Source organism: Ovis canadensis, chromosome 6 (assembly GCF_042477335.2).
Source record: "Ovis canadensis isolate MfBH-ARS-UI-01 breed Bighorn chromosome 6, ARS-UI_OviCan_v2, whole genome shotgun sequence".
Taxonomy (NCBI): Eukaryota; Metazoa; Chordata; class Mammalia; order Artiodactyla; family Bovidae; genus Ovis; species Ovis canadensis.
Genome location: NC_091250.1, coordinates 88,623,368 through 88,648,950, shown reverse-complemented (window position 1 = coordinate 88,648,950; position 25,583 = coordinate 88,623,368). Strand labels below are relative to the sequence as shown.

Genomic DNA, 25,583 nt, shown 5'->3' with positions numbered 1-25,583 from the left:
AATAAAATCCTTAAACTAGTGAACATTCAATGTAACTTCTAATTTTCTCTTCAGTACATCTTTTCCCAATTATGAGTCAAAATTAATATCAGGCTTGCAACTATGATGGGGCCTGTACATTAAAACAATAAAAGGGACCTGTAGTTAGAAAGAAATTACTACGGAAAACCTCCTATACATCGTCTGCAGGTTTTTTCCTCCCTGACCTTCAGCTCCACCTCCCAGAAAACAAATTATAGAAAGAAAGGCTTGAAAGTACTACCCACTGGGACTGTTAGCCCAAAGGACAATGTCTGCCACAATCTTTCCTACTTACCGTGAGTTATTGTTACCATGGGTAAAAGATTTTGAAAATCACTAATACACATAATTTCAGCCAAATAAATTTGACTTGATATACCAATAATAAACAAAGCCATAAAATGTTTTAAAACTTTATTTCAACATAACTATACTTACAGAAACATGCATATTGGTTAACAGAATGCAATTTAACTTATCCTACACAATTTGAACCAAAAAACTTGGTACATGGTTTGCTTTAAAAAAGAAAGAGGAAGGATTTGCAGTCTGGTTTATTTTTCATCTATTACAAATGTATATAAAAGATCTTCCATCAAATGCTGCTGAAGTAAACAGCATGAACCTTGAGAAATTAAACTTTGGTTTGTCTCTGAAAAATAACATGTATTGCACTGTAAAAATTAACAAAAGTTGGTGCAACAAAACATTGTTGTAATGTCTCAATGCCAGTTCATAAAGTTCAAAAACTAATGGATGAGGATGAAAATGGGGAGAGCCTATGTATACACGTGAAAATTTAAAAGCCATCCAATCTAGTCTGAATTAAAACTAGCAGTCCAGTTCACCTGCTGAGGTCAACAAGGAAACTCTGCACAGTAGCTATTTTTCTGATATGTGCAAAAAAGAAAATGAACTTTCTTCCCAAGCTTTTCAGTCTAGAACTGAAACTATAGGAAAAGTATTCTGTCCATTGTCAATATTCATGGGATGATATACGATGACTCAAGCTTAAATCTGAATTAGCACTTACATGCAAAATAGTCCCCAAAGTTAAAGACCACTTGACTTCAGAATTGACTTTCAAAGTGACTTCAGAAGTCACTTTGAAAGTCACAATAAAGTCAGAATGGCCCTTCTTGCAAGACTAGAGTAAAACACCCAACCATAGTTGTAAGAAATCTTTCAAAAAATGCAGCCCTTTGTGAATGACACCTCAATTTAAAAAAAAAAAAAAGAGGGGGACAGCCCCACAGAAGCAGCTCTGAAGAGAAAAAATATATAAATTAATATATCTTAAAAACCAATGTGAATATAGGTTCAGAAGATAGTTAAAAGAGATTTTTATAAGGCTACCTAGGATTAGGCTTATAACATATTCTAGTCTTTCAACTTTTGCTCTAGAACTAAATATCAACTTACAAATAACATGTTCACCTTTCATTCCTTTATTAAAAGAGAAAATTCTAGCTTCAGTCCTATCCAGTGGAGGGGAAACTGAGAAAACAAAAAGACTCAAAACAGTTCCACGTAAATATCACATTTTTTTAAATGGAAGAACTCCCAACTAGACCAGAAGTTCTTATTACTAATATACTTTTCATTGAAACAATTTTTTATAAGTACAAATACATGGCATTAAGTTTCAGAACCTAATATAGGCCTGACAATCAAGTCCTTGTTTTCTGGAAGAAAGGCCTCAAGTCCACTCAATTTCCAGTAACAATGTTTTCACAGATCACTTTAATAAAGGGTTTTAATTTCCTTCATATGTTCGCTTTTGGCATTCTAGCCTTAAAATCTAGATAAGAAAATTAACCAAATTCCCCAGAAGTCAAAAAAAAATTTTTTTGAAGTATCAAAGAATCCACAAAACCTCTTTACCAAACTGATTCCCAGTTAGCAATTTGTACTTAATATGAATTTTTTCACATATACTGTTAAAAGATAACATACAAAATGTACCCATGAACATTAAAAATAGTTGTTAGAAAGGTTTAACTAGCCTTATAATTTAAAACATAAATATTTGCAGCTTGATCTTCTGTTGACAGTGATTGTCGGAGCTTAGAATTCAACATCATTTACAAATCCCCATCATGCACACAAAACACACACCAGTAACACACAACTTACTCATGTCTTGAAACAGTCTTCTGCTTCTTTGTATCTTTGGCCTCCCAGTCAATTCCAAGTTCAAATGTCTTTTAACAAACTTCAATCTATGATTTTTTATCAAGTTTCCCACCAATACTTCAATACCTTTCCTAATCTTTCACGTTGCACTGCCAAACTCTGAAACCTTTCTCAGACATCATCAGACAAAAGAAAATAAATGAAATATAAAGTGGTAATTTCAGAAAAGAATATGGGAGGGTTGAAATTACTCAACGCTCCCTATCGGGATCATACTTTACTGGACTACAATGAGTAACTGCTATCAATAAGAAAAATCCTTTGCTGGATTCTTTCATGCTCTTCGGTGACTGGCCAAAGAATCTACCAACAAAGTTTGGGAGTATATACTCTTCCATACAAAGTACCCTCATAGGAACACCAGAATAGCTACAACTCATTTGAGGCCTCACATATAGAAAAAGGAAGTCACAGGAACAGCCAGGACACCCACTAGTTGGTGGAAATCCCTGAGAAAGCGTGATTTTTAAAATCTGGACTGAACTTCAGTTTCACCAGCCTTTTCTACTGTATTCACAGGAAGTAGCAGCTGGTCTACCAGCACTCATACTACCTTTCTCATCCTAGGTTTTCTGTATAACAGCTATGGCTTTGGAATCTCACAAACTCATATTGTGTGTAACTAGAAGGAGTACTTAGCCCTCCTAGTTCCAGATTTGCAGTTTCCAAATAAAAATTACAGCCCTTTATTCAGCGGAGTAGACATAAACAACAACCATCTACGAATGAGGTTTTCCTCTAAGATATGATTTAACACTGCACTTTTAGGAAGTAGATGTACTAAGACACGTCAAAAGTTTACTTATGGTTGATACTTGAGATAAATATCCATTCAATATAGACCTAGTGGTTTATTTATTGTAAAGCTCAAACTGAGAGCTATGATTTCACTACATCCATTTAAAATAAATAACATTTGAAATGCAGACTCTGGCATATATATGAATTGAACCTACATATTTCATTTGCTCAGAAATTTGCACACAATAATATTCTGCAAGACAATTGCAGCAAGAGGGGAAAAAAAAAAAACCTGCCCTTTGCAAACAAGATTAAAAGCATCCCTCCAAAGAGGAAAACATAAAATGCAAATATATGTATAAAGTATTACTGTTCAACACAAATGCTAGTTCTAGGGGGAAAAAAAATGTAACTGCATAGATTTTAAAAGTGCAATCTTAAGCCATTAAAGCACCAAAACAAAAAAACACACCAAAATCAGTGTTTTTTATGACAATTAACATATACACAAATAAGAAATACCTATTGATCAAAACTCAGGAAGTAAATACCTGAACTGATAGAACATCTACTGCTGGCACAATTTCTCTTCAAATTCAATGTATTTTCTCATCTTTAACACAATTTTAAAGTGCTAACTTTAAATAAAGCAGGCAAATTCTTCAAGTCATTTGCTATTTAAGTAAGCCAATTTTTATAGGGCTAAACAAGGAATGAAGAATAAACTAAAGTGAACAGGAAGACAGACATGAGGAAAAAACCGACAAGTTATTGCTGAACAAAGTGACAGAATGCTCTAACACCACCTTGGCATCCTTGGTTCAGTTAAAGGCAAAAGATAAAAATATTTTTAAACAGCTAACAGGTTTAGATGACTGCTGGTTTAGTATACTAACTCCCTTGGATTTACTAAAATGTGTACATCAATAGGTACACAGAATCCTAAGAAAAAGAGTGCCACTTAAAAATCAGGATTGGACAGTAATTAATTTTAAAAACAAAAGGCTGTCTACTACTCCAAATGAGTATAAAATGTCAGAGACCTTATACACTAAGAACTGAAGCCTTGACCAGAGTTTCATCACTCCTGCCCTTGAGCTGCCTTTTCAAGGAAGTATACATTGACCAAATGGCGATTGAGGTGCTTGCTGTAATCTTTTTCCTTTCGAAAAGAACGATCACAGAAGATACAAACGAAATCTCCTTCGGCCACTTTGACAGCCAAGGCATCCTTTCCATCTTTCCCACTGGTCTCTTGTGGAACTGGCCGAGCCCCGTTCAATCCAGAATCATCACTATCCTCTGACGTGTTGTCACTTAGGTCACTTCCATCATGACTGTGGATGCCTTCGTCTTCATCCATTTCCTGAGACTCATTTACTGCCACGGTGACAGGAGGTGATGCCACAGCAGTTGTGGACACGGCTTCATGTTTCTCTAGCGGTAGAGAAGGCAGCGGTGGTGAAACTGGTTCTTCAACTGCCAAGTCTCTGCTGGGGAAATTCTCTGCTTGCTTCTCATCAGTGTCTGTCTCCATTGCACACAGCATAGCTTCAGCCTGAGGTTTATCCTCTGAAGTTTCACCCTCTGGCATATTCAAGTTTTGTTCAGAGGATGAAGTGTTGGCAGATTCCTTGATAACAGCAGCAACACCAGCCAGACTCTCATCTGCCTCTTCTGCTCCCACTTTTTCAAGAGGGCCTTCTTTATTTCCTTCGCCTGCAGGGAACACATTTTGGTCTTCCGATTCTTCCCCTTTTAACTCTTCCTTTGGCAGGGGTGGTGATGGTGGGAAGAGATCCTGTGCACTGGCACTTTCTTCTAGAAGCTGCTTGTCTTTAACAGGCACTAAGCCAACCTCAATAAGCACTTGCTCCTTCCGTGCCATTTCACTCAGCATGCTGGACTTTTCCTTTCTGTTCTCTTTTCGAGGAGACCTTCTGGGGACCGGCTCTGTGGGAGGAGGCGGCTCTGTCTGAACAGGCTCCTTCTGAACAACCTCGATCTCAGCATCCCCCACAGGGGGAGGGGGTGGAGGAGGCTCTATCTGAACAGACCCCACCTGAGCAGGCTCTGGGGGAGGAGGAGGAAGAGGAGGAGAAGGCTCCATCTGAACAGGGGTCACCTGAACAGGCTCCATGGGAGGAGATGGCTCCATGTGAACAGGCCCCTTCTGGACAGCCTCGACCTCACCACACACCATGGGAGGGGGAGGGGGAGGAGAAGGAGACGGCAGCGGCTCCATCTGCACACACCCCACCTGAGCAGACTCCATCTGAGTGGGCCTCCTAGGAGCAGGCTGGCTATTTTTCTTACAGGATTTACTTCTCACAGTTTTCTTCTTTGTACTGTTTTTCAAGCAAATGTTTTGCTTTTTATTCTCCTCTACTTTGCTGTCACCCTTTGGCACTTCCTGACTATTTCTGGATTTGCTTTCTGCCTTCTTTTTCTTTTTTGTCACAGGTTCCTCATCATTAACAGGCTCTTGTAAGGAATGGGCTTCAGCTTCCACCTTCCTTTTGCTTTTCTTGCTTTTGCAGCTTTTTTCTGAATTGTTTCCCGGGGACACATCCACTTCCTTAGCTTCCATGGCAGATTTGCGCGTTCTGGTGGTCACTTGGCTTGAGGCATTACTACAAGGCTTCTTCTCTTTGGAAACATTCTCTTTCTTCTCCACTTTTACAGGCCTCTCGTTTTTCTTCCCAGTCACATCCCCCTTTACTTTTGTCTGCTCTGTTTCTGTTTTCTCACTGGTGATTTTGTTATCAGGCAAGTCAGCCTCTCGCTTCTTGGTTTTCTTTAGTTTCACCTTTGAGACATCCATGGTTTTATTAGGACAAGTAGGATGCTTAGATTTGAAATGATACTGCAGATTACACTTCTTGGAAGCTGCATAGTCACATACAGGGCAGTTGAACTGCCGCGGATTAACATGTAGCTCCACGTGTTTTTTGAAGTTACTTCTGTCTGCTGTTTTGTAGTCACAGTGTGGGCAGTTAAGAGGTTTAGGCCCATTGTGAACCTGTCTTGCGTGGCGGGTCACTTCATGTTGATTAGAGGCCACATAACTGCACTGGTCACACTTAAATGGCTTCTCACCTGAAGGTAGACAAGAGATGTTACAGAAGGCACACATTAAGAAATGAATTCAAGATTTATTCAAATACTTTCATCAAGAAGTGGAGATATATATATATATATATAAATAAAATAAAACCACCAAAACTATTTCATGAAGACTTTATCATGCAACTTATATTTACCATATTTATTTGTATATCTTTGCTCTATCCTTTGACTGATTCTCATATCAAATGGAAAAATAATTATCTCAATTAATCATATTTCAAAAATTCATTAACTAATGCTTTTAATCACTAGTAAAGAACACAGATTCATCAAGAAGTACACAACAATTACTGGCAAACTAATCCTGGCTTTTTTGGGGGCTACCCCTTGGGGCTTGGGTTCTTAATGTTAATTCTAGGACAAGGGCACTCAAAGAGATAAGGTAATTTTAAAGTTTTTATCTTTAGTTAAACATATAATGGAATAGAACACAAAATTCCCATACATTCATTTAAGATGAACCATGGAATTTCAAGTATTTTACACTCTCTGCCACACTCCCAGACCTTCCATGTGAAAGTTTTAAAACAATGCCTTGGCCTCAGGGAGCAAAACATGTTTTCTTTCAGTTTAACCCTTTGTCCTTTATGGCAAGAGCTGAGTCAAACTTTTCCAGTGCCAGAGTTGCTATTCTACAGAAAAAGTTTAACAAGCTAAACATCTTTTCTTGATTTTCTCCCACCTTCTTCTAGACTGGGCAAAGGAACTAGGTAAATGAAAAGGGGCATACAAATAGATATGGCATATTAAACAAGAACAAGAAGTCATAACAACAGGCACATACAAGACCAGAAGCCTCCCACCCACCCCCAAATGAAAGGCATAAGATTTAACTCATTCTACCTTAATACATACCCATCTAGATCACAGTCTAGCAAATATTACCAAACGGTATCCAAACCCCACTGGTCCAATCGAATGCATAGCAGAAAAATGGAAATTGACATTTATGAAAATTCATCTCTCGAACACTCTCAAATTCACACCAAATCTTTTTTCATAAAGCAAAACTATTCAGACATTGATAAAACCACAAAGATGCTAAGCTTTACCTGATTAAAAAGATGTCTGACGACAGATCACAAAAACTTGTTCAGGTATGGCAGACTGAAAATGCAGTTTACGACTACGTTCCCTTTGTCAGTGACCACATATTAGTCTACCAACAGATTTCTAACAACACAATGCATTACTCTCTACTTGGTCCTATCTTGTCCTTTCCATTAAATGACTTAAATGGAGACAAACATCTACTTAACATATATAGACACAGAATGGGGAAAAGAAACGTGACATAACTGTTAAGAACTTGTTCTACAATAAAAATACCTGGAGGGATCAAATATGGGGCTCTGCAACTTATCGTGAGGTCTTCAGCAAAGTACTGAAAACTCTCTAAGGCTCAATTTCCTCATTTGTAAAGTACTCTTAAGTGTTGTAAACTATAAATAATCCAATCCATTCCGAGCACTTAGTATAGGACAGATAGCCAAACAGTCAATACACATTACCCGTAATTCATGACTTTTGGAATAAACTGGTCTAAGTTATAGAATGGCTAAACAAAAGGGAAGATTTCATGTGCTTATCGTGCCTTACTATATATATAAACTCTGCCTTTGAGTATACAAAGAGTAGCTGAATGGAGTCGATCACTTTAGGAAAATATTTGAGTTCATTAAAGAATTATAATGAAAATGTCTTTTTTTGGATTTCCATGGTGGCTCAGTGGTAAAGAATCTGCCTGCCAATGCAGGAGACACAGATTTGATCCCTGATTCAGAAAGATTCCACATGTTGAGAAGCAACTAAGCCTGTGTGCCACAACTGCTGGGCCTGTGCTCTAGGGCCTGAGAGGCTCAACTACCGAGCCTATCTGCCACAACTGTGGAAGCTTGTGCACCCGAGAACCTGTGCTCCCCAACAAGAGACACCATGCCAGGGAGCACCCCAAGAGAAGCCCCGGCTCACCGCAACCTGAGAAAAGCCTGCACAGCAATGAAGACCCAGCACAGCCATAAATAAATAAATGTCATTTTATAAGCCCTAATGAATGAGGGTATTTACACAGCCTGCATCAAGTAAGGTGTAAGCCTCCATGTGTGAAACAGTCAGGGAATGGGAGTTCCTAGGATTCTGCTTAAAACTATGATGACATCATTTAACCACTTCCTTCACTCCACCCCCATTTTTGCTTTATTGTCATTAAATCTTTATTGTATTGAAAAATCAGTTCATCAATTTCAGTTTATTAATACCTAGCTGAATGAACATTCTTTTGCCCTGTACCAACAGTTTTAACTTAATTCCCTTTTCCAATTCTAGGAATATTTACTCATTTTTAATTTTACTTTTATGAATGTGTCATATGTCTATTTTATTCTTCCTAAATAAATTACAGATGTAAGGCACATTCTTATCAAAAAGAGCCCAGGAAGAGTATAAAGGGAATTTCTAATTAAACAGTAATAGGGGCATACTACTCAGCAATAAACAAAAAGTTCTGATAATGCAGCATGGAATGAATCTCAAAAACATTTTACAGAAGTAAAAAAAAAATTAACAGAAATCAGAGTTATCAGTTGAGGGGAAATAGGGGAGTACTGACTGGGAAGAATAAAGAGGGAACTTTTCTAAGGGTAGTAGAAACAGCTGGTGTCTTCACCTAGATGGCAGTCAAATAAAAGAAAACATATATAAAGTCACTGACCTGTAAACCTAAGATGTGTTAATAAAATACTGTTTAAAAATTTTCAAAATGAACTCCTATGCTAGGAGAATGGGGGAACTATCCAGGGTGATACATACAAAAATATAATGGCAAACATAAACTGAATGTATCAGGATCTCTAAACTATTTAAGTGAGGAGGCTTCAAAACCATTACTTGCAAACACAAATAAAACACAGAATAACAGCTGATTAGGTTAGTGTGTCTATATATTTCACCACACCATTACTCTGATCCCTTCTTACTTTGGCCTCAGAAGACCTACCTGAATGGAACTGCTCCAAGGAAATAACCAATGTGGTTTTGTTTCATTAACTAATTTGTCATTTTAGCTAAAATGTACCAACTCAATGGAGCCTAATCTCTTCCAGAAATTAATCTAAGCACACACTTCTCTTCCCTAAAAGATGAACAGGGAAGTGAATACCCAAGCTGACCTGTAAAGATCAGACTCCAGACCACAGAGAAAGCACCCAAGATGTTCACTCCATGCAACCCAGTTAGGAAGGCTACCTTCCCAATTTGACATGTAGCCTCAATGATTTGCAATACAGGATCCACTGGAAATAATTCAGCACACTCATACACAAAACAAACTAGCTATGTTTGTTTCCTGTTAGTGACTCACAAATTATTGGCATCCAATAAAAGATGGTGGCTTTGCTATTTCCATACTTTGTGTTTCCAATTTCGTTATTCTGTAGCTTCCTGAGCCATTTTGCTGAGCCATAATACTCTGTAAACACTGCTGATGACTAAAAATGAGGGTGTGAAAATCTGAAGCCAAACCCTAGCTCTTCTAAATTGGAGGAATGACAAATTAACCTTAGATAAAACATTTATCTTCTCAAAACCAGTGTCCTAATCTATAAACTGGGATTTAAGTATTCTAGAGGTACTAAGATTTGAGATAACAAGTTTCAATTTTTTAGTACCTAGCATGCATACAATAAATAGTAACCGCTACTCATTGTTAACACTTTAAAAATATTTGTTATATTATAATGGCAACTAGTAAAAATCAACTTTAAAATATAACAAAAGATAACAGTAATCAATACAAAATCATTCAGGCAATCATTATTGTTTGGTGTAAAACAGAGATAAACATTTATACAGTGACAATAGTATTACAGATTCAATGAAAAACATACAAGTGTGTTGTCATTCTGATCCAGTGACACTAATATAAGGTTGACCAGATATTTCAATTGAGACACTTACAATTCAAGCATTTAGACTTAATTACCAGTGTACATGTTATACAAGGCACAGGGAACTAGGAAAAACTAAAGATACCATAAGAAAGCTAAAGACAAATCCAGAAGAGAGGACATTCCACAGAAAAAATGGTTGTATTTCTTCAAGGCTTTAATGGGGACAATAACAGAACTTATTATCACAAGTGGAGAAGGAAATGGCAACCCATTCCGGTACTCTTGCCTGGAGAATTCCACGGATGGAGAAGCCTGGTGGGCTATACAGTCCATGGGGTTGCTAAGAGTCGGACACGACTGAATGACTTCCCTTTCTTTCTTTCTATAGTTCCTTTTGGAGAAGGAAATGGCAACCCACTCCAGTGTTCTTGCCTGGAGAATTCCATGGACGGAGGGGCCTGGTGGGCTGCAGTCTATAGGGTTGCAAAGAGTCCGACCCAACTAAGCAACACACACACACACACACACACACACACTATCACAAGATAGTTATGAAAATGGAAATGATCTAAGTCATGAAAAACTCTTATTTAAAGGCTACAGCACAAATATTAGTAGGATATGATGGCCTATCCTCAACAAAGCATCCATGTTACCCGCAGAAAGTGAAACCACGAAGCACCCAAAAGTAATACTAAAAACAGGTTTCTGGTTATGTGACTCAATTCAACAGTCAAGAAGATTGAGAAGGAGCATTCAAAGTATAAAACTTGACAAGCATGTAAGGTCAAGAAGGGCCACTAACATGCTGTGATCCCTCACAGCTGCTCAAATTAGAATTCATACTGTAATCGAGTCTTAATGACTGACTTAAAAAAGCAATACCCAACAGAAATAAAATAAAAACAGAGGCAACTTTAAGTTGTCTAGCAGTCACATTACAAAGGCTAAAAAAAAAAAAACCAAAAAACCAAGTAACAATAATTTTACTTACTGAACCCACTATATTCAGCATCATGCCAAAATGTAATTAATATTTTAAAAAGATTTTATATAATTTTCTTCATATTGTTTAAATTCAGGTATGCATCTCAATTCAAACCAGCCACATTTCACAAACTCAGTAACCACATATGGATAGTGGCTATCCAATTAAACAGCATAAACTATTATCCTAAGGTAAGGGATTTGGGTCTATATACACTTTGGTACACAGCAAAATTTTAGCAGAATTCCCCCACGGGGCTATATATTCTAAATTTAGGAGAATACGCTGATCAGATGTGCGTGTTCACCAAGGGCCAGTGTGACTAAAACGAATTATCCATTCAAGACCACTATGCCAATATTGACCTAACTTTGCCATCTATCTACGTTTTTAATAATGGAGACCAATTCTGGTTGGTGCTCTTGATAATTTCAGTCACTGGAGGGGATATAAATCTTCAACTTGCTATAGTCCTATATTTTATCTATTATAGGTTAATAAATTGGAAGCCTGGTTATCTACTATTCTTTAAAGTTTGGCTCTTTAAAAATAAATAAATAAATAATAAATAAATAAATAAATAAATAAAGTTTGGCTCTTTATAAATCAGCCCTCAGAAACCCTATCAACTCCCAAGAGAACAAACCCAAATTTCAGAAACTGAGCAGCTAAGAAGGAATCCCTGGAACCTGGTAACCACACAGTATGAAACTTGGTGTTATGCCCTGTTGGAGGCTAAGGGAGGCAAGGGCAGCTGGGTGGGAGTATGAGAAAGCAGAGGCAGTTCAAAAAGGATTAACCAGCCTTGGTCTATGTTCAACTTTTATTACATCATGGAACTTGGAAGTTTTGATAACAACTAAGGACCCTCCGCCTGGACAAAGTACACACATACATCTACATTCAGTTTTAGACATTCCACCTATGGACTCCCTGGTTAGGAATCTCCATTTAATACAGCTCTACCCTAGTAGACCACTAACTTTTAATTCTAATTTCAGAATTATGCTATAAATAAACATTTAGGATCTAGTTCCGAGTCTAGAAGAACTTTCTTATAATGGCACTTTACTAAAAACGATAGATGGAAGATTGGGACTGACATATATATATGAATTACTATGATAAAATAGATAACTAAGAGAACCTACTGTTTATAGCACAGGGAACTCTATTCAATGATCTGTGGTGACCTAGATGGGAAAAAAGTCTAAAAAGGATAGATATGTATACTGTATAACTGATTCGCTTTGCTGTACAGTGGAAACTAACACAACATTGTAAAGCACTACAATAAAAAAAACTTTTTTTTTAAGTTCCCATTTCTTACCAACCTGAATGAGTACGCATATGTCTGGTTAAATGAGTCTTCTGAGAACTTGAGTAAGGACAAAGTTCACATTTATACGGACGTTCACCTACAAAAATATAATGATTAGTGTTCAAATATGATAAAATAATGCAAATACCATTCTTATCAACCATATACATATCATGCAGTATTGAAGATTTTTTTCCCTGTTCCTGGCAAAATGATCAATTTTTATCATGTATTAGAAAGATCATTTAAAACACACATAACTACATTATTTCAGCTTTGCTAATAAAAAGTATCATTGGCTTTCTAAATTCTCACAGCCCTTTTAATTTTCACAGTAATGCTACATGTTATTAAATATTAAGAACTGAAAAACTATCTTGGATCAGGTTATCAGCAACATTTTAAAAACATAATTATCCTTAAAAAAATTCACTACATTGTAAATCAACTATATTTCAATGATATTCTTTTAAAAATCTACCCAAATTTTCTGATGCTATGACTTGAGTAATTTTGGGTAATTTTTTTGGTCTTTATAAATGATAAAACTACTATTTGAAATTGTTAGCTTCAAGCAATAACATTTTTGAGTGAGGAAGCTATTGTTTCAAGCTAAAATTTTCAAGTGGTAGCCAGAACTTTTATAAAATAGTCAGGTCAGTGTTAAAGCAATTATAATCATTAACCAACAGGGATGAGAGTAACTGAAGATGACAGGCCAGTAATTTACTAAAGAATTAAAAGACTCAAAGGCAGGAAATACGTATTTTTAGGACACACACTGTCAACCACAAAACATATTTTTTTAAAAAAGCTTGATAGGGACTTCCCTGGCAGTCGAGTGGTTAGGACTCTGCACCACCAATGCAGAGGGCACGGTTTGGATCCCTGGATGGGGAACAAAGATGCTACATGCCACAGGGTGCAGCCAGAAAAATTAAAAAATAAATAAAAATAAAAGCAGCTGTCTCTCACACAATGGAATATTACATTAAAAAAAAAAAAGGCTTGATAATTTGTTTTCACCTGTTCTTTGGCCACAAGATAGTAATTATGACTCTGGACAAGCTTCTTTTTCTGTAAAAGTATCTTTGAAAGTGGAGTCGCTCAGTCTTGTCTGACTCTTTGCGACCCTGTGGACTGTGGCCTACCAGGCTTCCTCCATTCATGGGATTCTCCAGGCAAGAATACTGGCATGGGTTGCCATTTCCTTCTCCAGGGGATCTTCCCAACCCAGGGATGGAACCCGGGTCTCCCACATTGGAGACCAACGCTTTAACCTCTGAGCCACAATTTAAATCAAGAAAATATACGCAGAGCATTTAATGCAGTGCCTAACACACAAAGCCCTCAATAAACGTCAGTTGTTATTTTGTAAGTTACAGTAATGCTGCTGATGCTGCTGTTAAGTCGCTTCAGTTGTATCAGACTTTGTGCGACCCCACAGAAGGCAGCCCACCAGGCTCCGCCGACCCTGGGATTCTCCAGGCAAGAACACTGGAGTGGGTTGCCATTTCCTTCTCCAATGTATGAAAGTGAAAAGTGAAAGTGAAGTCACTGAGTCCAACTCTCAGCAACCCCATGGACTGCAGCCCATCAGGCTCCTCCATCCATGGGATTTTCCAGGCAAGAGTACTGGAGTGGGGTGCCATTGTCTTCTCCAAGTTACAGTAATAGATGTGTCTAAAAAAATGGGATAAGGAAAAGACAAGTACAAAAACAATAGAAAGCATTGATGAGTGTTAAATGTATTTTTAATAACTATTCAGTTGTTATTAGTCAGTAGCTATAGATTAGTTGTGAATACATCATAGCAACAAAATGCATACTTTGACATGGAAGAATTTTAAGACAGCTTAAAAAATATTTGATATATTTCTGTAAAGAAAGCATATAAATGGCCAATAAAAACATGAAAAGATGCACAATATCATTAGTCACTAGAAAAATTCAGATCAAAACCACAGACATGAAGACATCACACCCAAAGGATGGCTACAATCAAAATGACAGATGTTAAAATATATTTGTTAGGAGAATTATTTGTGGAGAATTCAGAACCTCAGTACAGTATGGGTGGGACTGTAAAACAGTGCAGCCACTTTGGAAAACAATTTGTCAGTTACTCAAATGATTAAACATAATTACCATATGGTCTAGCGATTTCTTTCCTAGGTGTATACTTAACCAAGAGAAATAAAAATACTACATCTACACAAAAACATATAGATGTTCATAACAGCATTACTCGTAACAGCCAAAACCTGGAAATAACCCAAATATTCATTAACTGATGAATGGATAAATAAAATATTACTTATCCATACAACAGAGTATTATTTGGCAATAAAAGGAAAACAGGTACTGTACGTATGACAGAATAAACCTTGAAAATACACTAAGTGAAAGAAGGCAGCCACCAAAGATCACACATGATTCCATTTATATGAAATACTCAGAATAGTTCAATCCACGGTGATTTGTATGGTTTATCAATTGTATATTAGAAAAGCTGTTACCAAAAAAAGTGAATGGAAGAAAAATTTAATACCCTTTCAGATTTACATGAAGGATCAACTAAGGATAATTCACTTTTAAAATTCTTCGTAACAAATAGATTGCTTCCAACTGTGTCACTCACCAAACCAGGCATAAATACTCTAGAAATGCTAGGACTTTTTCAGTCATACATAAGGCAAAATGTAATCTTTCAAAGTAGAATTTGTGTACTTCAATAAAAATTAATTTAAAAAAAAGTAGAAATTGTGAACTAGCTAAATATCAAACCCACAAAATGAAAAATCTTTTAAGTGAAGATTCAAATAAAAATCTTCAGCCGCTTACCATGATAATTACCTATAAAAAGAGATTCAGAACTTTGAATCTTAGCTGCATGTGACCCTGGGACCATCTCTTCAGGCCTTTGGTAATTAAACACCCTGCTTCCTCAGCAAATTTTTCTGAAGATTAGCAGAGTAAAAGCACCTTACCCTTAGCACTCAGTAGACCCACTAAGTAAACCTGAAAAGGTTCCCTAAGTGAGAAATAAGTAACAAGTGATTCCTGTGGATCATTTCTATATTTCTGCTCATTAGCACTAGATAAATTAATTTTTCCATAAATATAATTTTCATGCATGCATTTAAAACCAGAGGTACCCTCAGAATTTACATAATCAAAACAGTATTCTATTTATACACCAATAAATTATTCTGAAATTTTTTTTTTAAACACCACAAATAAACATAATGGGGGGTGGTGGGGAAGGAAGCTTTTTAAAAGTATTAAGACATACTAAGTTTAACACTAAAAATGCAAAATGAGATATGCGTACCTATGGAAGTCATAATATTATTGTGGAAATATCAACCTTACCTTAAGGTGAGGGAAAGTTATTCAATAGATGATGAAGTATATAAAATACAGCCATTAAAATTAGTCACCTAATCATTTCATGATATGCAACAATGTTAAATCACTATGTTGTAGTTGTCTCTAAAACTAATACTGTATGCTAATTATAACAAAAAAATTTTCAAAATATTAAAAGAATTAGGCACCTAGACTATAATTAAATGACAAAAAACCACTGTTAACAAAAAAGGTTTGAACTCTTCTGGTGGTCCAGTGGTTAAGAAGCCACCTGTCAACGCAGGGGACACAAGTCTGATCCCTGGTCTGGAAGATCCCACATATCACGAGGCAATTAAGCCCCCATACCACAACTGAAGCCCATGAGCCAAGAGCCCGTGCTCTGTCAACAGAGAAGCCATTACAGTGAGAAATCTGCAACTAGAGAGTAGCCCCTAAAGCTCCAGCACAGCAAGGAGAACCCAGGGCAGCCAGAAACAAATAAATGACTTTTTTTGTTTCAAAAAATTCACATAAAAAGTTGGAAATTTATACTAAAAGTAAAATTTTTCCAGATCTCTGCATCTTTCTTTTTAAATGTTAAGAACATTTAAAATGTTCTTAAATCAACTAACTTAGTATCGTTGAAAACATTTTTAGATTTGGGGGAAATTTTTTAAATTGTTCAGTGACTCAACAATTTTTAAAGTATTAAAATATAACTGACACTAATAAAATCAAAACTTAGTACGACAAAGACACTGGTAATATTCTTTACGATGACTTGTATGGTGGTTAGGTAAGTGCTAAATCACTTCAATTGAGTCACTCTAGCCTGCAAGGCTCCTCTGTCCATAGGATTCTCCAGGCAAGAATGTTGGAGTGAGTTACCATGCCCACCTCCAGGGTATCTTCCTGACTCAGGGATAGAACCTGGGTCTCTTATGTCTCCTGTGCCGACAGGTGGGTTCTTTACCACTAGCACCACCTGGGAAGCCTGGATATGAGTATAGATTTGTAAATATTCACCATGGTCAATAACACCGTTTTAAAAAAATCATAAATGTGTACATGTAAAACTCATGCATTTTTCCATATGTCAGTTACTACCTGAAAGTTCTACACATTAAGGCCAATCCTAAATTAGGCCCCAACGTTTCACAAAACTATTAAAGGAACATGAAGTATTTATGACAAGTATATTTGGTATCTGGAACTTGTTTTATGATACTGTTGGTGAGGTGGCTGCTACTGCTGTTAAGTCGCTTCAGTCATGTCCAACTCTGTGCAACCCTATAGACGGTAGCCCATCAGGCTTCCCCGTCCCTGGGATTCTCCAGGCAAGAACACTGGAGTGGGTTGCCATTTCCTTCTCCAGTGCGTGAAAGTGAAAAGTGAAAGTGAAGTCGCTCAGTCATGTGTGTCCGACTCTAGCAACCCCATGGACTGCAGCCCACCAGGCTCCTCCGTCCATGGGATTTTCCAGGCAAAAGTATTGGAGTGGGGTGCCATTGCCTTCTCCGTTAGTTTAGTCTAATAGTTTGTTTAATTAAAACAGTTAAGTGATTAATGGTGTAGGATTCCCAAGAAACTCTCCTTTCCTATGCCATGTAATTTTAAAATGTTTGTACTTTTTTTTCACTTTTGAAACAAAATGGTTTTAAAGCCTGGAGACAATTAATTACAAATTAAAACAAATTCCAAGGAGTCTGCGAAGTAGTCTTGACCAGATTTTAAATTACACAGAAGCCATCTGTTGGAGCTTAGAAATCTTGCTGCAAATGTATTTCTTGTAATGGAATTTCATCTGCAAGCTTTCTTGTTTATGCCTACCACTGCAACATCAATTCCTCTCCTCACTAAGACTCACTTTTAGCACGCGGTTCAGTCCTACAGAGTGACAACTACTGCAAATGGGATCTGATGCAAACAGCATTCCCCAGCCCTTCTCACTGCTGATGGGAGGAGCGGAGTACTAGGTTACCTTATCTATGTTGTTCAGACCAGTAATTAGTTCTCAAAGGTACCAAGTCACATCAAGAAAATGTAATGCAATTACAAACAAAAATGCAATAGTTACAAACATTGCTTTTAAAAAATAAGACCCTTTAATTACACAGATTTGAGTCAATTTAAAAGTGATTAAGGGGTGTTGGGGAGAAATGGCCAGCAATCACTGAGAAGGGATTCCTTTTGGGGTGAAGATGTACTAAAATTAATTGTGGTGTTGGCTGCACAATTCTGTGAACATACTAAAGCCAATGCATTTTAACAGTAAATGGATGAATTGTGTCTAAGTGGAGTATATCTCAATAAAGCTGTTATTTGAGGTACGAGTTGATACAGGAGGTATGATTGCCAAATGTGATAAAATAATTTGTAACTGTTGCGTAGAGGTGATGGGTACCTGTGCGTGCAGTGAGACATTCTCTTTACTTCTGAGATGTTTGAAATTTTTCACATTTTCCATTTTGGGGTGTACAGTACACTTAATGAGAAAGGTACTCTTACCTGTATGAGTTCGAACATGCTGAACATAATTGTTTTTTCTGTCTGAAAAATAGTTGCATTTCCCACATGTGTAAACTTTCCTTGGAAAATGGTTTCTCAGGTGTTTCCTCCAGTGATATTCACTCACTGTGGTGTACGTGCATATGATACACTTGTAGACTCGCTCATTGTCCCCGGCTCGGGTGTGATGTTTCAGGTGAGCAGTATAGTGATCATAGCGATTGGTATTGTAGCCACAGCGGTCACAGCGGATGGGGCCCTTGGAGAAATCGCCCTCTTCCCCAGTAGAAGAGCCGGATTCCCTGGCTTTTGCTTGCTTCTCTGCACTTTCTTCCACAAAAAATTTCTTGGCACTATGAACTCGGATGTGATGCACAAACTGCTCTTCAGATTCTGCTTCATACTGGCATGGTTTACAGCGGAAGGGTTTGGTCTTCAGGTTCTTGCACTTGTCCTCTGCTACAGGTGTGTCCTGAGGAAGGTCTTTATTTGAGCTGTACGTTTCTGAGGCAGCTGCTACCTCAAACACAGGCTGTGGCTGCACAACGTTGAGTTCCAAACTTTCCAGTTCCATGTTCTCCAGCCCATTGGGTTCGCCTTTCACCTCAGGAGACTCCTCAAGTCCTTCTCCATCACTATCTGAGAAGTTGCTATCCCCAACAGGCATCAATTCTGCCATCTGTCTTTCTTCACCAACCAGGTAATCACAGCAGCCGCCATTTACCTCCCCAGTTAAGGCCACGTTTGCCAACATGATGAGCTGAGGTGCAGCCAGTTCAGCTCGAGAGAGATCAGGCAAGTCATACATGTCATTTGGCAAGGCCATGCCCATGGTGCCACTGCCGGTGAATAGCCCTCCTCCTCCAGAGGACTGCCCCATTACCTGGGTGGCCATATCTGTGCTCTGCATTCAAAACAAAACAAAAAAACATAAAAGCACCATTTTAAGCACAACTTTTACTGGTCTAAAACAAAACATCACTGTAATTCCTTGTAACTTATAAAAATACATTTCCCCATATAATCTTTAAACCCATTCAGCTTCATTAACTATTAAAAATGTCTTTAAAATAGCTTTGTAATCTCAAATTCTCTTTACTGCAGTCATCAAAGAAACTTCTATGACCCCTATAGGAAATTCTATCAAGTGTTTGACACATGGCATGTCTTCCCTCAAGCACTTTTACTTTCTGGTGGAAAAATTAATTTACCTTCATTTTTAGAGCTACTTAAAAGTATATTTTAAATTCTATACATGAATAGTAAACTGCTATCCTCTTAACTCCCCCTTCAACAGTTTACTGGTCTAAATCAGAAAGGGGAAAAAAATCCAAAAGCCAACTGTGCATAGATTAAAGTATGGTCGGCAAAGTAGAAGCCTGTAATAATTGCTCCAAGAATTTAATCTCATATGAACTCAACTATCTTCAAAAGAATAAACTACCATTGGCCCTTGAACAATGTTAGGGCTAGGAGCACTAACTCCCTGGTGTAATCTAAAATCGGAGAGAAACTTCTGACTTCACAAAAACTTAACTACCAATGGCCTAATGTTGACCAGAAGCCTACTGATGACAGTTGATTAACACATACTTGGTATGTTATATATATTATATACTGTATTATTACAATATAGTAAGCTAGAGAAAAGAAGATGTTAATAAAATCATAAGGAGGGCCAGGCCAGGCGGGGCTCGGCAAGAACAGGAGACCCACCCTGACACCCATGATTGTGATCTTCCAGGTGATACTTGAGACTCTCTGCACCTTTATTTATGGAGCACCTCCCAAGGCCAGGCCTTGGGATGCAGCCCCGCAATGATCAGCTCAGTCTCTGCCTTTGTAGGCTAACAGTCTAGTGGCTACACATCATCCTGGTAAGCCCAAACTCACCAAAATTGTGACAAAGAAGCTGGCAAGAACAGGAAGCTGGTCTTGGGTTCTGGGAGTACTGAATCCTGCTTATCTATGAAATGCAGTTAACACCTCAGCAGGACCTATTTCCCCAAATACAAGATGACCCTTCTGTTATTTACATATGTAAAAAATTGAGACTTGAGAAAAAAAAGCCCTAAGGTACCACTGATGGCTAGTTAATAAACCCTACAGTGACTGTCAACCAGTCCATCCTAAAGGAGATCAGTCCTGGGTGTTCATTGGAAGGACTAATGTTGAAGCTGAAACTCCAATACTTTGGCCACCTCATGCGAAGAGTTGACTCATTGGAAAAGACCCTGATGCTGGGAGGGATTGGGGGCAGGAGAAGGTGACGATAGAGGATGAGATGGCTGGATGGCATCACCGACTCGATGGACATGAGTTTGGGTGAACTCCGGGAGTTTGTGATGGACAGGGAGGCCTGGTGTGCTGCGATTCATGGGGTCGCAAAGAGTTAGACACGACTGAGCAACTGAACTGAACTGAACAGTGACTGTCAATCCATTTCAGATACTTGTGGCAGCAAACAAAGCTGTTCACCTCTCCAAAATGGGAAAAATGAAAACAAGAACTTTACCTACTGCAATTATTTTCAATCTCTCCCCAAATAACAGTACTTCACAGGCCTTGAAAAATTTTGGTATCACAGCAAATGACACTTCAATTCTAACTGCTTTTATTGAAGAGGGAGAAAAACATATAAATCAGGAAGATGTAATATCTCAGACAGAAAGTCATCAATTTTCTCTAAAAAATCTCCTTGAAATAAATATTACAGAAATCAAAAAGATACACTCTTGGGATATTATTGAATGTTATCACTTGCAGAATGTCAACAAAAGATGTTTTGTGAGATGACAGAAACAGTAAAAATTTTCCAGCATCAAAAAAAAGGGAAATTGTAAGAAAAAATATATTTACAGTAATGTATTTGATTTACAGTAATGTGTTTATAAACTTATGATACCATAAGTTTATGTATACATATGTAAGATACCCATATTGTCTTATACAATTAAAAATGTTAAACATTACTAATGCTAGACATCAAAAATAAAAAGACAGTATGAAATTTATATTTATTTATGGGTATAACATTTATACACTGATAACAAAGAAGCAACAATATGACTGCTTTATGATAACTTAATGTGATCAATATGATTGCATCCTGATAGTCTAGCACATGTACGAATGAAAGAAGCTTTATAAAAATGTTATGGCATAAAGTACTACAATCATATTCGTTCCACAGTATTGGAAATGTCACATTAAAAAAAAAAAACTACTTACCTGTGACAACAGGCTGATACACAGTTTTGCCAGTTAGGAGAAAGGCATACTATGTGGTGGTGTAATTTTTTGAAAGCACAGTTAAAGTAGCAGGAAAACAGATAGTTAATTTTATATTAAATATCAATCACTTTATATTAATATAAGGGTAGGCTGTCCACTTCAATACGAGTCTCGCACACTATGTCCTACAGAATGAACACTTAGGTGATTAAGATGATGACGCAGTAACATCTCAGGACTCTTGCCATAAAGTTACTAGATTTTTCACAAGACATACACAACTGATAAGTTTATTAACTGTACCACATGATGATTGTTTACTGTTCATTAAGTGGAAGTGGAGCATCACAAAGGTTTTCAACCTATTAGTCTTCATTCATATTGAGCAGTCTGAGAGGAGGAAGTGTTGGTTTCCCCTAAGGAGTGAAAGAGGTGGAGGAGGAAGTGGAGAAGGCAGGAGAGTCAGATTCATGCAGCTTGATGGAAATGAACCCCAATTTTGTTTGACTTTTTCCTTTTTCATTTCTCCCAAAATGTTCCTATATGGTATCAATCCTTACACGGTTTGCTTTAGTTTCACTGTCTATATCATAGAATGCTCCATGTTGTAAAAAAGCACTCATCTCCATCAAATTATCTTAATTCTTCTGATTTGAATTTCCCCAAGACCCCTGTCTTAAAACTCTTCATCCTACTTTTTTTTTTTTTGCTGTGAGATCCAGAATCTCATTCATAATTTCCTTGATTGGCTCTGTTGTAAATCCTGGTAAGTCATGCACAACATCTGGACAGTTTTCTCCAACAGGAATTTACTATCTGGTGCTTGATGGTCTTCACAGCTTTTCCTATAAAAACAGCATCTTCAATGGTGTAATCCTTTCAGACTTTCATGATGTTCTATCAGGGTTCTTCTCCCATAGGACTGACAACCTTTCCCATCTTTTTCAGAGTATCATGTCTATTGAGCTTAAAGACTCCCTGATCTAGAGGCAGAATGAGAGACAGTTCTTTCTCAGGGAAAGTAGGCCACTTCAGCATAGTTAATGTTGAATTTGTGCGGTTCTGGGTGGCCAGGAGCAACACTACTTTAAAGAGCACTCCAGTATTCTTGCCTGGGAAATCTCATGTAGCTGGCGGGCTACAGTCCAAAGGGTCACAAAAGAGTAGGACACGACTTAGTGACAACAACAGCCCCTGCTCTCTACAACTAGAGAAAAGCCCGCACAGCAACAAAGACCCAGCACAGCCAAAAATAAATAAGTAAACACAATTTTTAAGTGAAATTTCAATTTGACATAAAAAGGTATTTCCCAAAACATGCAAGGTTTTCAGGCCTGCTGCTTTAGCTGCAGTAATGATTTCACGAATATCCTTTTTCTTTAATTAAAAAAAATTAGTATGGATTCATTTATTTTGAGATGGTGGACAAACTCAAGTGCAGACATCAATCTACACCAGTACACCAAGCAATTCAACTTTTTCTTGTAACACAACTTCGCTTCTGGGGAGCACTTCCAGTATCACAAGTCGTACTTGTATGGGTCCATGACATTATTCAAGGTTTCTGGTATTGCACTAAACAGGATGAAAAATATGCTAAAACTGCAAGTAGTGACTTTTTACTGAAAACACAATTTACTGGACAGAGGGCTGATTAGCCTCACCTAGCATTTTCAGCAGACACTTGCAACACTCGAGCTCAACAAAATAAAAAAGAGGTGGCCACAAAATTATGACATTAGTACTGTATGTACTAGGGTTACTTTTACACAATTATGATTGAATAATGAATCTCAATTTACATTTCTATGAATGGCACTAGTGCAGTGGCTTAGGCGGTTGAGTGCAAAAGTCTTGATAAATTTAAAAATTCTATTAGATTTGTCAGTAGTAAATAATAGCAGATTAGTATTTACATATATTTTACATATTCATAACATCTTCCCCCTAATTTTTTGATATTACTAGGCTGCATGGTTGATTTGTTAATCTTTTCAAAATACTGCAAAGCTCAAAAACTTTACAATTTATTCCTTGAAAAAAAAACCATGTATAAGTGGACCCCCACAATTCAACAATCAAGGATCAACTATATTGTGAAAAAGTACTACTTACTTCTTTTTTTGATTATTTGATCTGTAAAAAAGTAAAAAACAAACAAAAAGTAATCACTTTTTCTCCTGTGAGAAGATATGTTTGGTGTATTTAAGACTTCACAAATCAAAGTAAAGAAACTTTAAAATCCCCATATAAAATATAAGTCAACTCATTTTCACAATCAGCAACTTTCTTGCACTGTGGTTGACTTGGCCCACTTGCAAAGCGGAGCCATTACAAGATCACCTTGAAACCTTGAGGTTTTCATACACCATCTTCACATTTTAGTTTCCAATCTGAAAGGTGTTATTCACGAATCAGGTGTTCTCTTACAAATCAGAAAAAGCAAAACAGGTGGCAAAGATTGAAAAAAAAGAATGCTAAACCCAAAATACAAACAGTAATCCGTTTCACCCAAGTGCGTAAACACAAACTCGTTGAGTCATAGGTACCAACGAAAGTCGGAATCAAATGCCATCACACAAAGCAAAGGCTGTCCGAAGCCTTAACGAAACAGTCCAGGCGACTCGTAATTCCTAATTCTCCCCAAACCCTAACTACCATCCCCACAGGCATTTCCCACGTTGCTCAGGAAGGCCGTCCGTGCACAGCCCGAAAGCCCAAAGTGCCGCTCGGATCCTACGTGCTGCCTTCACCAGCGCCGGCCTCGGCCGCGGCATTCCTGACTGAAATAGGCATTCGGCCATTTTCTCAAAATACGTACCAAACACAAAGCAGCTCTTCGCAAACTCCGGCGCCCTCGCTTCCCCTCGCCTCGGCCCGCTCACTGCACCACCGACACACCAAGTCGTCCTGAAGCGTTTCCTGGGCTCCCCGCCACTGAAGACGGAGAGACGGGCAAATTCGGGGCGCCGTTGGGCCAGACCGAGTCTTCCCAGTCCAGAGTGCCCCCTCCCGGCCCGCGCGCCCCAGTCCGGGAAGAGTGAGCAAAGTTGCCGCGTCGTCGTCGTCCCCGCTCCTCGCCCGCCCAGGGCTCGCCCTCCGCAGGGGGCCGGGAGCCTCCGCGCGCCCTCCCGAGGCGCCCGGCCCCGAGCGCCAGAGGGGGCCCCCTGCGCCCCGGAAGTCTGAGGCTCACTCCCCCACGGCGCCCCGCGGGACGCGCGCCCCGGCCCCGCCAACTCCGGCGGCCAGACGACCCCGCACGCAGGGCCTGGGCGGCCTGGCGGCCCGAGCGCAGAAATCGCTGTCCAGCCCCATTGGCGGAACCGCCCGGGTCCCGGGCTGACTCAACCAGCCCGGCCGCACTCAACGGCGCCTTCCGGCGAAAGGGAGAGGCCGGGGAGGGCGGAAGACGCGAGGGCCGCCGGCAGGCGAGGGGCTGCGGCGGGACCTGGAGCAGGAGGAGCACGAGAGGAAGTTAGTTTCAGGACTAGGGCCCCAAGCAGCTCCGCTCCTGGCCTCAGGACAAGACATCCCCGGCGCCTGCGCCCGCGCGGCGGCCCGGCCTCGACTGGGGAGGGGGTCCTGGCGCCGCGCCGCCCCTCACCAATGCCCCCGGCCCAGCCCCCCGGCGGCGACGATGTAACCCGATCCCGCCGGGCCGCCCGCCCCCGCCCGAAGCGGCGGTCGCCGCCGCCCGAGCCACAGTTTCTGCAAATCAGCCCTGGACAGCGCCTCGCTCCGCGTCCTTCCGCGCCCTCCCCTTCTCGCGGCCACCGCCGCCCGGCCGACCCGCCGCCCCTACCCGACCGTGCCTCAGACCGCGCCGCGCTTACCGGCCTTTCTGGGCGAGGAGGGGCGACGACCCGCGTCGCCGCTCCTTCACGGACTACTTTTCTTTGTTGCAGGAGTTTCGGGGGAGGGGAGGGTAAGGGTAGAAAAGTTGGACGCTGGGCCCGTCGAGGCCCGCGAAGACCCAGTGGGGCTGCACAGAGTGTTCAGGCCGCTGGCTCTCGCCCTGCGGTCCGGGCCGCCGCCGCCACCCACAGCGGGCTCTGGGGCCCCAGGCCTCGGCGGCGCTTACTCTGCTCCTGCGCCCTGAGCTCGCGGGAGACGCACATTCCAACACATGAGGCTGCGCCGCGCACCCAACCCGCGCCGCCGCCACCACTCCCGGGACACGCCCCCTCACCGCCCGCGCGCGCCC

General features: G+C 39.4%; 1 protein-coding gene and 1 pseudogene across 5 annotated transcripts; one reads left to right on the top strand and one right to left on the bottom strand.

Annotated features, from left to right (window-relative positions):
- Positions 1-418: 418 nt before the first annotated feature.
- On the bottom strand, positions 419-25,583 carry LOC138442559 (RE1-silencing transcription factor-like). Of its 5 annotated transcripts, XM_069594194.1 has the most exons (7): positions 25,213-25,563; positions 24,201-24,316; positions 23,495-23,515; positions 20,039-20,142; positions 18,146-19,049; positions 12,297-12,380; positions 419-6,057 (listed from the first exon to the last, which is right to left on the bottom strand). In XM_069594194.1, the coding sequence occupies exons 5-7, from the start codon at positions 19,038-19,040 to the stop codon at positions 4,040-4,042; spliced, it is 2,997 nt and encodes a 998-aa protein (XP_069450295.1). In that variant the 5' UTR covers positions 19,041-19,049; positions 20,039-20,142; positions 23,495-23,515; positions 24,201-24,316; positions 25,213-25,563; the 3' UTR covers positions 419-4,039. The 5 variants fall into 5 exon arrangements, with proteins under 5 accessions (XP_069450295.1, XP_069450292.1, XP_069450294.1 ...); XM_069594191.1 differs by lacking the exon at positions 23,495-23,515 and having other exon boundaries at positions 25,213-25,569; XM_069594193.1 differs by lacking the exon at positions 20,039-20,142 and having other exon boundaries at positions 25,213-25,564.
- LOC138442560 (EKC/KEOPS complex subunit TPRKB-like) lies at positions 20,119-20,936 on the top strand (annotated as a pseudogene).

Coding starts and splice junctions, on each gene's coding strand:
- LOC138442559 (XM_069594189.1), bottom strand. CDS start 19,040: ATGGCCACCCAGGTAATGGGGCAGTCCTCTGGAGGAGGAGGGCTATTC. Junction 12,381..18,145: donor GCATGTTCGAACTCATACAG/GTAAGAGTACCT, acceptor ATATTTTTGTAG/GTGAACGTCCGTATAAATGT. Junction 6,058..12,296: donor ACATATGCGTACTCATTCAG/GTTGGTAAGAAA, acceptor GTCTACCTTCAG/GTGAGAAGCCATTTAAGTGT.